The sequence below is a fragment of the Mercurialis annua genome, linkage group LG1-X, assembly GCF_937616625.2.
Source record: "Mercurialis annua linkage group LG1-X, ddMerAnnu1.2, whole genome shotgun sequence".
Lineage (NCBI taxonomy): Eukaryota > Viridiplantae > Streptophyta > Magnoliopsida > Malpighiales > Euphorbiaceae > Mercurialis > Mercurialis annua.
Genome location: NC_065570.1, coordinates 61,212,091 through 61,229,274, shown reverse-complemented (window position 1 = coordinate 61,229,274; position 17,184 = coordinate 61,212,091). Strand labels below are relative to the sequence as shown.

General features: G+C 30.6%; 1 protein-coding gene across 1 annotated transcript; it reads left to right on the top strand.

Annotated features, from left to right (window-relative positions):
* Nucleotides 1–7,935: 7,935 nt before the first annotated feature.
* LOC126676879 (protein C2-DOMAIN ABA-RELATED 4) lies at nucleotides 7,936–11,941 on the top strand. Its single transcript, XM_050371205.2, has 4 exons — nucleotides 7,936–8,126; nucleotides 10,025–10,188; nucleotides 10,770–10,865; nucleotides 11,386–11,941. The coding sequence occupies exons 2-4, from the start codon at nucleotides 10,027–10,029 to the stop codon at nucleotides 11,674–11,676; spliced, it is 549 nt and encodes a 182-aa protein (XP_050227162.1). The 5' UTR covers nucleotides 7,936–8,126; nucleotides 10,025–10,026; the 3' UTR covers nucleotides 11,677–11,941.
* Nucleotides 11,942–17,184: the final 5,243 nt, after the last annotated feature.

The following is a 17,184-nucleotide window of genomic DNA, read 5'->3' as shown; positions in this document are numbered from 1 at the left end:
CCTCACCTCCAATTTGTATTTTATGTGTATTAAAAATATAACAATGGGGCTATTTGACCCGAAAATAAAGACTTTTGAGGTTAGTTGATAAAAAAAATATAAATTAAATTAGATTACCTCGTGTCATAAGTTTAGGGGGCGCATTAATCCTTTGTTCATTGTTATAATACAAGAAGTAAAAGAGTTGGCCAACGTACTCATGGAACATTAAATACTTTTTAGAAGAAAAAAAATCCAAAATATATGAGTCTTTTAATTGAAATTTACTAGGTTATTTTTCATAAAGTTTGCATTTGAAAACAGAAGGGCCGTGGGAGTGCTCAGACTTATTGCAATTTGGTGGTTAACATTGAAAGAGAGATGTCATCTAATTGTATTAGAATACCTTTTATACCGACTAAACATCTCACTCGTCTATGGATATATAAAATGTCGTGCATCGAACCCAACTCGAGAGATTTGCTATATTAACAATATTATCGATTTATTGGTATGTTAGGCCACTAATCACTTCTGGTAATCGGCTAAAAGCCTACTTCTTAACTAAATGCAAAAAAACTTTCAATTATCTTGTTATTTAATCGTAGTACCCTAGGTACATATATTATTTATTACATGCAACAACAAATATAATATCAACTCGTATACAAATATTAAAATACTGAATTTTTTTAAGAAAAAGCTATAAAAATAGCTAGTAATAAACATGCATTACAATATGTACACTAGTACATGACTCATTCTGATTAGTCATGGCAAGCAGGAAACACATAATCTTAGACAAGCATCTAATCATGAGGTTTTTAGCAAATAACACGTAATAACTGATTCTATTCCAACTACATGTACGAAGTATAAATTGAATATAAAAGTTAGTTTGATTTTATATTTTAATTTTATATTTACCATCTTAAATGTCTATGCAATTACTAATTACATTTTTCATGAAAGTCCTAAGATTTCTAGATCTTTAGTTAATCTAGAGCTAATTTATTAATTAGTTGAATTGCAAATTTGGATTCATACCCTGTTAAAATATAAATTAGACAAACATTCAAAACGATTAAACAATATCGACGTGCTCAATACAACAATGTGTACAAATAAGGTTAAAATACCTTTAAACATTTAATTGATCTCTAAATCTATTTGTTGTCCAGAAATACCGATAAAACAACTGCTGAAACTTTATGAGAAAAATGACTCAGGGCCGATCTAAATACTGGTTAGCGGATATGGATTCCCATTAGACTTGAATCTGTGAAAAAAAAAATCAAATTTTGTATATTATGAACTGAGTTGGCGTGAAGCCATCTCAGATTGCATTAAGAGGGGGCAGGTTTGAGATGACGTTGATTTCATATGAGAGAGCTCTATCTACCATCCGGCTATGTTTATCTGATGATATTTTGCGTGAAGTTATACGCGAGAACTCCGCTTTGGGTTTGTGGAAGAAACTTGAAATACAGTTCTTGGAGAACAATCTCACTAGTAATTGTTTTAAATTGGTTTGATAACTCAAAAAAGTTCAACTTAACTTATTTAGTTAAGTCAAAATTCACTTAAAATAATAAATCAAAAAATTTGACTTATTGTTTTTTTACTGAAAACGTTAAGTTATTAAATATTAATTTTATCATTCAATAAACTTTATATTCTTATTATTTTCAATTATTACTCACGAATAAAAATATTTTATCTCACATATTTTAAATTTTTTATTTCTTCAATATCACAGTGAGCATATTACATTTAAATCAACACTTAAAATTGCAAATTACTATATTTTTCATTATGAATATTTTATTTTCTATCTTTTTTTTGTTTTTTTTTTTAGTCTATATGTCATTTATTTAATAGATTCGCTCTTAAATATTATTTGGACTTCCGTTTGTAACACATAACATCAATTATCAGATTTAAACGGTTTTTCAGAGGTTTAAAAACTAGTATTTTATTTTAAGGACTAATGTTTAAGTTGAAGGGGTGCATCTTGATATCTTTAAAGACTGATTATCAACATATGCAACCAAAAAGTTATGATTTTATTTATAATATGTGTAATATTCATAATATTTTTTATTTATATTTTAAAATTGTCTATATTTACTATTTAGTAATTTATTTTTAAAATAGTTAATCTTTAAAAGTTTCATATGTAAATAAAATAATTTCAATAGTATTCAGTAATTGCAGACTTGCAGTTATCAAACAAACTTATTTAATTCGGCATTTAAAAAAATCAGCAATTATTATTTTCAACACTTAATTTTCAGTTTTATCAAACGTTACCTTAATGTGAACCACAAACCTCTCAACCTTCTTGACCTAGCCACCGTCACCTTCTTTCATAAGGGAGGTGGTCTTTTGGCCCTTCTTGGCCAAAAAAAACCACCTCCCTACCCCAAAAATGTCTATTATTTTTTAGTCTTGTCTTAATTATGTCAGTTTCTTTTCATTTTTAGTTTCCTCTTAGCCATTTCCTTGGCCAAGAAGGTAGATTTTATTTTCAGTCTAGTTTTTTGGTGGAGTTAGAGCAGATCCAATCGGAGATCTACAGTTCTTCATCTTCTTGAGTTGAGAGAAGATGAGTTTATGCAGTTTAAAAGTGCCGGATTTCTGCTACATCCACAGTATCATTTTCTTCAGAGTTTCAAGGCTTTTAGTTGAGTATTTGTGAATCTCAGAGATATGAGTTTTTACGGTTCGAGAGTGCCTCATCAGAGTTCCCGTCAAACAGTTGTGTATCGATAAATCTTCGGTAGGCTGAAATTACAGTGTTTGTTCTTTAACTGTAATCTTTTTATCTGTAATTTCTGCAATTGTATTTTCTCCCCATGGGAGCTGTACTGTTGGCGTTTGCCTATTATGAATGAACTTTTCATTCCTGTCCAAAAAAAAAATGTTTAATCCATAGACTTAGGTTATTGGTTGTAATAATTTATTTTTTCCAAGTGAGTTAGGGCCGAGGTCATGCCTGGCCCTACCTTACATATGTCTCTGCACTTTTCCCAATTTACCTGCACATATTGCAAATGTTACAAATATGGTCATATATGATCAAATAAATATGAGGTACCTGTAATACCCCAAAATATTAAATTATCTAATTAGACCACGTGTCCAGTTTGAATTTGGCAGAGTGGCAAAATCGGAAAGTTTTCCGATAAATAAGTTTTAGTAGGTCGGTTTTGGAAAGGATTATATGCGAGGAATTTAATAATATATTTCAATTCTAAAGACAGAATTGGAATTGAAAAGAAAAATGTTAAGAAAGTCGCAAAATAAAGTACATGGGCTAAAATGGTAATTTAGCCATATAAATTCTGAAGTGAAAATTATTTCGCCAAAATGTTTTATAGTATATGTGGTAAAGGTTTCGGGTCAATCGGAGACCTTTTAAAATTTGGACGCGGATGCGTTTTGGGCTAAATTGCAACTTTTGAGAAGTTTATGGGCTAAAGTGTAAATTAGCTAACTAAGTCTCGAGAATAGTACTTAAAAGATTATTGACGGAAAATAATAATATTGAGTTAGTATTATTTATACGAATATAAATAATACGAAAGTAATCGAGTTAAAAGGATAGTTTAACCATTTAGTTAAATTAGAAAGTTTAAAAGAGAAATGGTTTAAGTTAAAGAAATGAAGAATCAAAGTTGTCAATTAGCCAAGACATATAATAAGCTTTCCTTAAGAATAAGGAAAAGAGAGGATGCGCAGAAGGTAACAGAAGCAAATGACGAACGATTACGATCCGTCGCCGTTTCGCCGTTTCTCGTCCAAATCGAGCGTTCTTTATATCGAATTGTTCAGAATTCGATTCTCTATCATCGTTAAGCTTCAAATCGAGGTAAACTTGACGTTTTTTTTTGCGAGAATTAGTAAATAAGGTTATTTCGTTTTAAACGAATTAAACGGATTGAAATCGCGTTTCTATTATCGTTTTGATGAATTTGGAGTTGAGTTTGTGTTAAATTGAGGCAGGAGCATGGCGGAATTGAGTTTTACCACGTCGGAATGCCCGAAATTGAATTCTGGGGTGTGTGCGAAAGACCGCACACAAAAGTGTGCAGGGGCACAAAATTGTGTGCGGGCGCACACCAGATCGTGCGCGCGCCCAACGGTTTGAGCATTTCCGACCTGTTTCAACCTGGATTTCCGACTTTAAGTACGTCGGACATTAAAAGTGAATCACGGACCTCGAAAATAAGAAGTTCGGATGTCGAACATGACGTGTTCGATTAGGATATCGAGATATAAGAAACATATGATTAGAAATCAATTAACAAGAGATATAACAAATATCTCGATTAAGTATTAGAACACGATCAAAGTTAAAAGACATATTTAGAATAAGATCGTGTTAACCTAAGTTTATAACTTAGAATTTTAGTATTCAGTTTACGTTTATGAATTAAACGTACGAGTAACGTGAATAGGTGAGTGACGTACCGACAAGCTACCAGGCTAACGAGCTGGAATAACTACGAGAACGACGCATGGAGCTTACGTTTACGGGATTATAATAATGCGGTCTTGGATAGCGGTCACAGTGAGTTGCACTTTACTTTCACGTATTATATATTAAAGTTATTTTCTATAGAAATATATATACTGTTTACACGCATCGCATTATATACAATTGATTGAAATGTTATATGTTTTATTAATTTTTATATACGAGAACTAGTATGCGATCCGAAGAAACTAGCTACCTATTGGGTGTCAATATGCTGTGTGATCACCAGTATTGAGTCAGTCTAGTGTGTTTGCATTTGAGTAATGATTGGATACGTATGATATGATATGAATTCGATACGAGAGTGAACTCGGCTACGGTGTAGTCTGGAAGTTCCCGTATCTAGTGGGCTGGGCCCACCAGTGAGTTGGACTCACAGCTTGAGATTTACGATTGGATTGAATGATATATGATTATTCGAGAAATGTGTCGCATGCTAGAATATTAGTTTCGTACGGATCAAATACATGTTTATGTGTTTTATAATATTTTTTTCTTAAGATGCGATGTTATATTTTTAAAATACGGTTAGTAGATGCCAACTCACTCAGTATTTCTCAAAATACTGACTCCCTCACAGTGTTTTATTTCAGGTGATCGGAGTCGGATCAGACAGACCATCTCCTTTGTGTTGGAAGTCTTCTGACTTGCACAAAGTACGAGTCCTTAGAGCTGCAGTAGTCAGTAGGTGTCAAAATAAGATTTATGATTTGATTTCAAACGGTATTTAAAATGTGAACTCTGATATAAATTTCATAAGTGAGTTGTTTAGAAAGATGGCGTTTATCCGTTTGAATTTGATACCAATTGCCGTAAGTGGAATTGGTGATGTTTGTGATCAGAAACAGGGCCGTGCTGGATATGAGATATCGCTCGGTAAGACCCTGGTTTCTAAGAATTGTTTCGCGAATGTTTTCAGAAAAGGAATACGATATTTTAATAATTGAATTATATCATTTAAAAAAGATTTCTGATAATGTATTATATAATAATATGTTTTAATCGCGAAAAATTTACAGTGGTTTTAGGCTTGGCACGGGTTCCGGAGCTACCACTCCACTCCCGTTCCCTAGCGCCGGTCGCGGCTCAATAATTTGGGTCGTGATAGTACCACATCGCCATCGACGACGCCCTTTTTCGTCAACATGTCGTTGATAGTGTAGTTGACTCCGACGTTGCTGGCGGTGGTGCGACCGTCCTTCGACAGTAGATTTGGGTGAAAACAACGGTAAAAAAATTGTCCGACAATGCAAAAAAATTCCAAAATACAAAAAATCAACTAATTCAAGTCAAAATATGTACAAAAATTAATACCGAAGAAATTAAAGACAGTCAAAAATTAAAACTATATTGCTTTAATTATGTTAAGGTCAATTTTTGGATTATGGCTAAATAATAAAAAGATGCACAAGAACAATACAAACAATGAAATAAACTAAAAAATGATAAATAAATGGATGAAACATGCTTATGCTGTTCTCAATTATGCCCTCATAACAGACCGTATTCCTCGCTAGAATACCTGTTCTTTGGTATTTGAGTAGTGTTTTGAAACTCGCAATAAAAGAAAAAAAAGTGCAAAGATGTTTGTATTTGTTAAAATTCTTATATTCTTATACTCCCTCCGTCCCGTAAAGATAGAAAAAGTACCACCTTTTTTTGTCCCATAAAAATAGAAAAAGTGGAGTTAGTTAAGTCAAAAATTATCAAAATACCCCTACATACTTATCATAAAACATTAAATGCATATTTTGAAAAAATAAAAAAAGAAATTGTAAGTGTTATATTTAGTAAAGTGGCTTTGGAAAATGTACATAACTAATTGATTACAAAGGGCAATTTAGACAAATTATCACAAGTTACCTATAAATAACTACTTTCTTAATTCTTGTAAAATGGGTGCTTTTTCTATCTTTACGGGACGGAGGGAGTATTTTTAAAAATTTGTGTTTTTCCCTCCTTAAATTTCTTTATTTATGTCTTTCAAAAGTTATCCATCCGTTTACATGCACGGAATTGTTTTTTTAAGTGTCAGAAGATAAAAATTATTATCAACCAAAAATCGAATTTTAAAATAAGAAATTAAAGATTGAGATAAAAATCCTATATTTTCTTTTCAATTTCAAAATAAATATCTTATAATTATCATTAAAATTTATTAATATTTAAATTAATAATTATTAGATAATTAATTGGAAAAATTTAAAATTGAACCATAAATATTTTTAGAGTTCTCAATTTAGTATATAAAATTATAATTGACTCCAATTTTTTTTAAAAAGCTTACAGTTAGGTGCACAAAGTTGCAATTTGACCTCTAACCTTTTTAAAAAATATCAAAGTCATCTTGACAATTTATAAATTGATTAAGTTTGAAAATATTCAATTAAGTTCAAGTTGAATTATTTTTAGAAAATTATTCATTTCAAGTCGGACGATTTTTTCTAATTATTATTATTAGTTACGAGCGCATATCTAAAATGAACTGTAAAAATCCATGAATCTTTTTTTTTATCAAAGGTAGTTAAACTTTAGTAAATGAAGCGTTCAAAGTAGAAGTAAGAAATGATTTCTCAACACTATCAAGTGAGCCACTTTAAAATTTAATAATGAAAACTGTAAATACAAAAACCAATAAACTGTAACTCAAATGGTATAAGCGCTAAGCAGTAAACTGTTAGGTCGTGGGTTCGATTCCTTCCACAAACGCTCCCCCTCCCAAATTATAAAAAAAAAAACTGTAAATACAATCATCCATATAAGTTTATTTTGTCACCATATAGACCATCCAAAATACACTTAAAATATAAAAACTAAAATTTAATATATATAAAAACCGATGAATTAGGTTAAGAATATTGTTATGACATCTTTATCATCAATAAAAGAAATCTTTGCATCTATAGAATTATGATAATCCTTTTAAAAATAAATAAAATAAAATATTTAATAGTAAATATTTTTTTTTATAACTATCAGAAGTTTCCGCGACTTTACCACAATTTAAAATGTCAAATTACAAATAAAATAGAATAATATTGTCTACCAGCAAATATAAGTCTACAATTATTTTATTTGTATAAAATCTATTTATCTACTTATCGATGTGATTTAAAATAACATTTAACAATAATAAAATTAGATGAAATAGTATAAAAAAAGGAATTGAAGGAAGAAGACAAAAAAAGTCATAAAATGAAAGATTATTTAAAGAAAGTAAAATAAATAAAAAGGCATATCCACAAGTAGTATTGTCACGTTGCCTAGATGACATACATTTTTAGCGAAATTAGCGGCCGTCAACGTCTGTTTTAAGACCATAAACTATTTCCACCCATATTTAATCCACTCTGTCTACCGGTACCTTCGGTTACCGTCTTCATAAGAACGCATGATCATATTTCCACCCCTTCATTTTTTTTCCATCTCCCACTTTTTCATGTAAATCATTTTTTTATTAGTGGGAGATGACATTGACAAAACAAATCCAGAATTCAAACTAAAAAATAAACTCATTGATTTATTTCTCATATGAGATCTGTTATTCTTAACAGCTCGTAAAAATTAGAGAAAATAAAATCATACTTATTGTTAGAAAAATCAGGTATGTGTTCTAATTCTTATTTTTTTATGTTAACATGTAAAGTATAATAACTTGACAAATTATATATCACTTTTTGAAGTTAATTTGTGCCATTTTGTGGGCGTCTTTCCTAAAACTTTCAAAAGCTTTAGCTGCACATTATAAAGAAGTTAAACACAACAAAACAAAGGTTCATTGTGCTTTCTAAATTTAACTCAAAAAATCAATTAAAATTAAGTGCGTAGCTTTAAAAAAAACACCTCGAATATGATATTTTAACTCGCTTTATCCCCTTTAGTTTTAAATTGTCGAATAATTTTCCGCCGCCTCAATTCTAATATGTATATAATTAGGGGTGTAAACGAATCGAGCTGCTCGCGGGTCGAGAAGAACTCGGTTCGTGTTTGTTCGTATTCTAAAGAAACCGAGACCGGACTTGATTTTATATTTGTTAATTTAAACGAGCCGAACATGAACATAAAGATGTCCGGCTCGTTTACGTTCACGAACAGTTCGATCAGTTTTTCGGGAACAAGCTCGTGAACGAACTTGAATAAGAGTTCGTGAACAAGCTCGTGAACGAACTTGAATAAGAGTTCGTGAACAAGCTCGTGAACGAACTTGAATAAGAGTTCGTGAACAAGCTCGTGAACGAACTTGAATAAGAGTTCATGAACAAGCTCGTTTACAAACTCGATTAGGTGTTTGCAAACTGACTCATATTTAAATTAATCATATAAATATATTATGTAATTCTAAAATCACATAGGTTTAACAAAACAATATAGTTTTGATAAAAGAAACTAACATAGTTTTGTGCTCACGAATTCTATATATTTTAGTGTTAAACGAATGAGCTCGCGAATGGGCTCACGAATGGACTCACGAATAGGCTCGCGAACGAGCTCGTTTGGTAGTTATCGAGTTTGTTTGTGAGCTCGTTCGTTTAGTTGCTAAACGAACAAACACGAGCTGAACGCGAGCAGAACATGAACACGAACACAAACACGAACGAACATGAATCGAACATGAACATCTAGTTTACACCCCTATATATAATGCTCCAGTCATTTTTATCACTTCATTTGAGGAGTAAAACGAGATAAAATATTTAGTGTATGTTGTTTGTTTTTCAAAATCATAAGTCTAATTTTAATTAATTTTGGCAAATAACTAAAAAAGGTCAAATCTTTCATGAAAGTTTCACAAAAATTCAAAATTTTCAATTTTATCCAATTTATCTTGAAATGCAGGATTTCGGGTCAATTATTTCCAACTACTCGATTTTGCTCATGTGGCGCTGAATCAGCAAAATCGTGAAGTGGGACATTATTAAAACAAAAACCTACGCTTCAGGACGATATAGATAATATTAAAAGATTTGAATTTTTGTGAAATTTTTATGAAAGATTTAGTGTTTTTAGTCATTTGGCCATTAATTTTTTGTGTTAAATTTAGAGGGCAATGAAATTTTGTTGTAGTTACTTATTAAAAAACGGGACCGACCGAACAAAATGGTTGGACTAGAAACCGGCTTGTGATCCAGTTCTAAAACTATAGGAAACCAAAAAAATTGGTCTAATTGGGATGGACCATATCGAACCAATAATTAAAGCGATGGTTGAACCGTTTCACCGCCGGACAAAGACAATTATGGACGAGAAAACTTGTTGCTAAATACTTAAAATACGTCATTAATTTTATATTTTTTTATTTTCTAAAATTTCATTCAACCGACTAAACCGGCGGTTAGGTTATCGGTTTGATTACTGGTTCAATTTTTAAAATGCTGGCATTAGTTAAATAGTAGTATGTATAAGAAAAAGTGTTAGTTTTTTTTTAGAAAAAAAAAAAAGAAGAAGTGTGAGGTGGCAGGTGTTTGGTGAGTTAATTAAATAATAAAATTGTAAATATAAAAGGAATGGAGGAGTCACAATCGCCAAGATCACCAGAAAGGAAAACGTCTTCGTTAATGGAAAATCTGCTGGGTTTGCTTAGAATTCGAGTCAAGCGTGGCATTAATCTCGCTGTTCGTGATGTTCGTAGCAGTGATCCTTATGTCGTCGTCAAGATGGGCAAACAGGTCCATTCCTTTCATTCCTCTCTTATAATCATCGTGTGTTATCTTCAATGAATTCCTTTAATTCTGACCTAGACCTCGTTCATGTTTAATTCATCGATCCAAACCAATCAAAATGCATATCATTTTCTATCATTTGCTTATATGATAGGCGCGGAGACTTCTCGAGTCCTACATTCCAGCGTGTCTACCTGTTTTTTTATAGGACATATCATTGCACCATTTTTTGTTTCAGCATTTCTCGTTTCGAGCTACGTAGGATATTACACTCTGTAATAGAAGAGTTTAACATATGAACTTTGAGGGACAATTAATGTAGAAAGGATAAAATATCTGGGTGATGGTGGGGCCATGGTCCCTACCGACCCCTCGGTCCACTGATGTTGATTTATATCTTCAACAATCGGGTTATATTGTGGTAGCGTACACTTTGTCGATCTTCATGTGTAATGGCGGGTTACACTTATTCTTGTTTATTTGGTGCTAAACATCTTTGCTCTGTTTATGGTCTTTTTTGTCATCAAATATAATATAAACTGCTGTGTGTATTTTCTGAATTTAGCATTATTAAACATTTGATGCAGAAACTAAAAACTCGAGTAATAAAGAAGGATGTTAACCCAGAATGGAATGAGGATTTAACTCTATCTGTTACTGATCCTACTCTTCCTGTTAAGCTGGTAAATTTCTTTGTCGTCTGTTCCCGAATCTCCCCTCCTTTATGCTATATGCATACAAATGTTTAAAAGAGATAATTTTGCATCATTGCGTTACAATATATTGCAGGTACATTGTTGTTGTATAAAAAACTAATGCTGTAAATAATTTTGAGTTTCAAATGTATTTGATTTGTCTTTTGACAAAGGTCCTGTAACATACTAAATCCATAGTTTGTCTCTCAGCCTCACCAACTGAAAGCAAACATTTAATATTAAAGAAAAGCTATGTACACATGCTTCTCCTTCATTGATGTGAACATAACTGCAATACGGTTTTATTGATATTGAATTTAATTATGTTTGAATCTGATCATGTGTCCTTAGTCAATAGTACTGTAACAGTACTTCACTTGTGCGGGTTTAGAGTTGAGAAATAAGAAGTTTAATTTGCTCATAATGTATGAATAAAATTACATTTGATCGTTGATAACTTGTCCCTTTGGTTCTTAATGTTATTTTTATATCCGTGGGTGATTTTCAGACTGTGTATGATCATGACACCTTCAGCAAAGACGACAAAATGGGAGATGCAGAGTTTGATATCAAAGCATATATAGAGGCCTTAAGGATGAATTTAACAGGCCTACCAAGCGGCACCATAGTCACAAGAGTACAACCAAGTAGACAAAATTGCTTATCGGAAGAAACATGCATAACTTATACTGATGGCAAGGTCATTCAGGACCTCTGCCTCAGATTAAAAAATGTGGAATGTGGTGAAGTGGAAATTCAACTGCAATGGATTGACCTTCCGGGTTCAAAGGGATTGTAAAAGGCTACACGAATTTCTGCATTTTTGTTGCGTGCGATCTGTGGTCTGGTCTGGTTCAATCTTCCAGCAGCAGTTACATTGCCAGGTTCATCGTTTTGCATTACAAGCTGACCTTGTATGTATTTGTATTTGCGTGTATAGGATTTGACAGTTTTGGGTTCTTGCTCATTGTCCCCAACGCCAAAAGTGCAATGTACCCTACTTTTGCACCATTTTGTTGGAATATTTCAAAACTATGAAATCACATATTTCTGAGTTTCTTTCATATGCACACCTATCTATTTACACAAAAATTTGGCATCTACCCCACAAGTAAAACATAAAGCAGTTTTGGCTGTTAATTCTGTTCCTGAAACTTACCAATTACCATCGGTGATATAAAAACCGGACCGGACTGGCCGGTTCAACCATGAATAGAGAAGATGTCCGGTTTTATAATCCTTTTGAACCGGAAATCCGGTTCAACTACACATACATATTTATATATTTTTAAAAATTATCTGAATCAAATTTTTAATTTTTGTGCTTCTTTTAATTATTTCGTTCTTTCTATGATGTTTCTATACTAAAATTAATTTAATCAATCAAAAGGTGTATAATTATTTGATATATTTAGCATTTGGTAATAAATCATGATAGATGATCTTTAATTACTAATTGAGTTAAAAATGGCAAATTTTCAAAATTTAATCAAATAAGTTGTTTGTTTCTATGTTGATTAAATTCATATTTAATTAAAGATTTTTTTGAGAGAAATTAAAGATTAAACAATATGATTTTGGACATATAATTATATTTTAATTTTATTAGCTTTTTTAAAACTTAAAAAGGTGTAATATTTATTTTATTTTATTTAGCATTTGGTAATGAATCATGATAAATCATTTTAATTATTAAGTAAGTTAAAAATGGTAAATTTTTAATATTTAGGGGTAGAAATCAACAAGGCAAATGTTTTTAATGAAACTGATAATAAATGACAATTTTTTTAATGAAACTGATAATAAATGACAATTTTTTTAATGAAACTAATAATAAATGACATAAACACCTATTGAGCTGAATAGCGCTGGAGTACTGCTAGGGTTTAGGGGAAATGTTCAAATGTTGGAGAAAAAAGAGAGAACCAAAGTTAGGATTGGGATTCCCTCAAGTTCAAATGAACTTGAGGGGGTCATGTTCATAATCTCTACCGTTCATTATAAAATGATTTTCTTCTCTTCATGGAGAGTTTTGTAAGATTTCCTACCACGATGTTTTGCGCTACGAGATCACTTGGTGGTCCTTCGCCTAAAATTTAACTAAAACAGGTGTTTTCGTTGAAATTCAAAATCTCTAACATCTTCTTTGGAAGATTAGTTTACAAATTAATTTTTACGGTTAAAATGATATTTCCTTAAATTGTTATAGATTTGAGGTTTTTTATTATTTTTGTTGTAATTTTGTATTTGTAAATTGTGTCCATTTTGGCTTGGTTTATTTTTAGATATAGTTTTTTTAGAGTTGTATTTTGAATGACACGGTTGTTGTCGAGTAGCTCTTATATCCTGTAATTTTTGACATGTTTATTGTGGTTAGAATTGAGACTCTTTTAGTGAAATTTTTATCTATAAATGAAATCATATTTCTGGCAAAACAAATGTGGACGAAAATAATTCAAAAATACAAAGATACAAATTCTTTCTAATTAATATTATTGAAAATGGGTCATTTAATATTATGTGCCAAATTGAGGGGGTACATTGATCCTTTGTTCATTATTTTACTTAGTTTATTTACCTAAAAATGAAAATATGTACATATAATAATCCTAAAGTATTAGACCAATTACTATGGCATCGTTGTATCTCTAGGTAGTACGTACATGGGCACGAGAACATGGGACATTTAAACACAGATATGGCGAACCAGTGTCTGAAAAATTAAATATCCGGAACGTTTTTAAAATGGAACACATCAATTAAATAAGGTGTCTGTGCTATCTAATTCTACCTTAATCGTCAAGCTCAATTTCTCGATTCTGAGTAGCATTAACATTAGGTAGGAGAGTTTTGCTGGCTAAGTGGTCATGCCTGGCCCGAATATAAATCAATTGGTAATATAGTAATATATAGTTTCTTTTTGAGTTATTTTGTTTTAAGATTATTTTATGAATTTTATCATGGGATGATAGTGATGATATTTCATCCTATGGTGTTAAGTGGACAAATAAAGTTTTATTTGGTCTTAACCGCTCGACCAAAGCTAAAATCATACTGACCGAACTTAAAATTAAATCAAAACCGAACAGACTGAATGAAAAAAAAACTGAGCTGACCGAATAGGTCGGTAATTTTTTTATGTCCAAACGGAAGCAACCGAACATTATCGGTTTAGTCCGTTAATTCGGCCCCCGTTTTTTCTCTCATCCCTACCCCATATATATTCTAAAAGTTTCCATGCATCATAAGCTGAAGTAAATGGACACTTACGTTGCACCGAAATTTATCAAATTTTACGATTTGACTTTCATTTAGTTTTCTTAAATTCCAAAACTTAAAATTTAGTCTATTTTTTTGAAGAAAACTTTGTTTCGTAATTTCTTATAGAATGTCGTTATAGAATCTGATGCTCCGTCTGATGACTGGTATTTGCTGGAAGATTAAATTGGGACGCAAGTTTTGTCCATGTTAGTGGTGGATCTACGAACCAATTAAGTTGATGGATGGGATTGCTAAAGTTGCTAGTTCTTTGTCCGGTCCGACAAGGTGGGTTGCTAATCATCCACCATTTATTTCTGAATTGTGATATATTGATGCCCTTTAATTTTGGCTTAATACATTATTTGACCCCTAAACTATACACTTTTATTCTCTGTGGCTCTTAAACTAATTTTGTATTCTATTTGACCTTTTAACTTTATTTTTTGTTCTATTTAACCCCTCAACTGCAATATTTTTGCCGATCTGACCTTTTTCGTCCAGCGTGGCAAAAGCGCGTGTTTTCAAACGCTTTGAAGCGCGTGAAGGATAATTAAAATGCATAAATTGTTCTATTTAACCCCTAAACTACATTATTTTGTTCTATTTGACCCTTAAACTTATTTTATTTTCTACTACACCTTCAAATTTTTAATTTTTACCCATTTAACTTTCTCAAAAATACAATTATTTAATTTTCTACCATTTTATATCTAGCATGAATAATTAGAAGCATATAAATTAATTTATGTACTATCACATATAAATTTTTCAAAAATAAATTTATTTTAGATTTTAATAATATTTTTATAAATTGTAAACGATAATAGAAATAAAAATTATAAAAAAATAAAAAATATTAAAATTTAGTCAAATAATTACATAATATAACTTCTTGTACATGGGAATATTTATTTTCATTTAAGTAATAAATGGAGTTTGTTTATTTTTAACGATATTATAAAATATATAAATTTATTATACTATGATAATATTAAATAAAGATTTAATTGTTTAAAATATTATAATTTTTAGTGTGTTTTACGAATTTCAATTTTAAAATTTTTAATACACTAGCTTTTAATTTTTTGCAATTTCTAACTTTTCAAATTAATTTTGAATTTTTAAAATTTGTGTTAAAATTGGAAAACACGCTAAATTTCATGATTTTTAAAATATAAGCCTTAAATGATTTTTTTTAATAATATGTAAAGTACATAACCTTTTATTTTAAATTAAAAAAATATATTTAGACTTAATATTTTTTTTTGGCCCCTAAACTTTACCTTTTTATTCTCTATGACCTGTAAACTATTTTAATGTTCCATTGGACCTCTTAAGTATTTATTTTGTTCTATTTAACTCCATGTCAGCAAAGCCATGTCAGCAATTTCATCCACGTCATCGCGCGTGGTGTGCACGTTTCGAATGAGGGGTTAAATAGAACAAAAAAAAAGAGTTAAAAGGTCTAATAGAATACGAAATTAGTTTAGAGGTCGCAGAGAATAAAATGGTATAGTTTAGGGGTCAAATGATGTATTAAGCCTTTAATTTTCCTTTGTTTCAAACAGAAAATCATACATATAGATATTGATTAAGGGCAATACGTTATGGCCAATTCTATTCAATTACTAACATTTCACGCCGGATATGAAAGCTATAAAATAGATTGTAGATCAAATTTTATCAAGATAATTTAAAAATAATGCATTTTAATCAAAAAAAATTAAACTATTAAATATATGTACATTTAATAAGATAAATAGTTTTTTTTAATGAATAAAATTATATTATTAGGAGGCTATAAAAAATGGCAAAAGAACTCCAACTTATGCACAAAAAGCGATTCTTGCGAAGCGGCACAATAAAAAATACGATTTAAGAGAAAAGACAAATATAAAACTAATAAAAAAAACTATATTTAATAGTATGAATCGCTTTAACTATAAATAATAATATTATCCAAAAAGTTAATTATAGTTCTAACCAATATTGTCAAAACCGACCTGGTCATTGAACCGGTTAGGACTGAAGGGTTATAGGTTCAACTGGGGGTCAAAAATAATAATATATCTAGTAATTATTAATATAATTTTATGAGAAATGATTACATAATAAAAAAATATAGAAAAATAAAATTGTATATTGCAAATTATAATAATATTAAAATAATAAACTTAAAAAAAATTTATCAAAAAATTAAGTGCAAGACTTCAAGTAATCTCTAAATAAAATTAAACTCGTATTATTGAGGTTAAAAATTTAAGGTCAAACCGATATTAAGCTTATATTATAAAAATAAATCAAATAAGGATATTACAATCATGATCTTTCCATTAATTATGTGTGTATAATTTAATTAAAGAATAAACATGAATTTTGTTTGTTTAATTTAATTTCAAATTATAAATCATGCTTGTTAAAAATAAATGGCTCTAACAATCGGTTAGATGATATATATTATATAAATAGCAGCATTATACAAATAAATCAAGTTAGTTCTATGGTTAGAAAGAAAACAAACTTACCAAATGAGTTGTACATCAAATGGTATAAGCGCTGAGTAGCAAACTTCTAGGTCGTGGGTTTAATTCCTCCCACAAGCGTTTTCCCTCTCCAAATTAAGAAAAAGAAGTTTTGTTAGTGGTGTGGGTGTGACTACTTTCACTTTTTAATAAGAGTGTTTAATTTTCTGGCCGAACCGGAGCCAGTTTAACCGTTCAATTCCAACAATTAACCGGCTAATTCGATAAGAAAAAAGAGAGTTTATGAAAATGCGGTTATTTGTCTATTCCGAACCAGAGCTATGACCAATTTTCGGTTTTTTCAGTCGAATCGGCCAATTCGATAAGAAAAAAGAGAGTTCATGAAAATGCGATTATTTGTCTATTCCGAACAGAAGCTGTGACCAATTTTCGGTTTTTCCGGTCGAATCGGCCGGTCCGGTTCTGACAACCATGATTCTAAAATTTGCTTCAAACAGACTTTGGGCGTCGCTTATGTTAGTAAGGCCGACATAGAAAAGGTTTCAGACTCAGAGCACACAAAA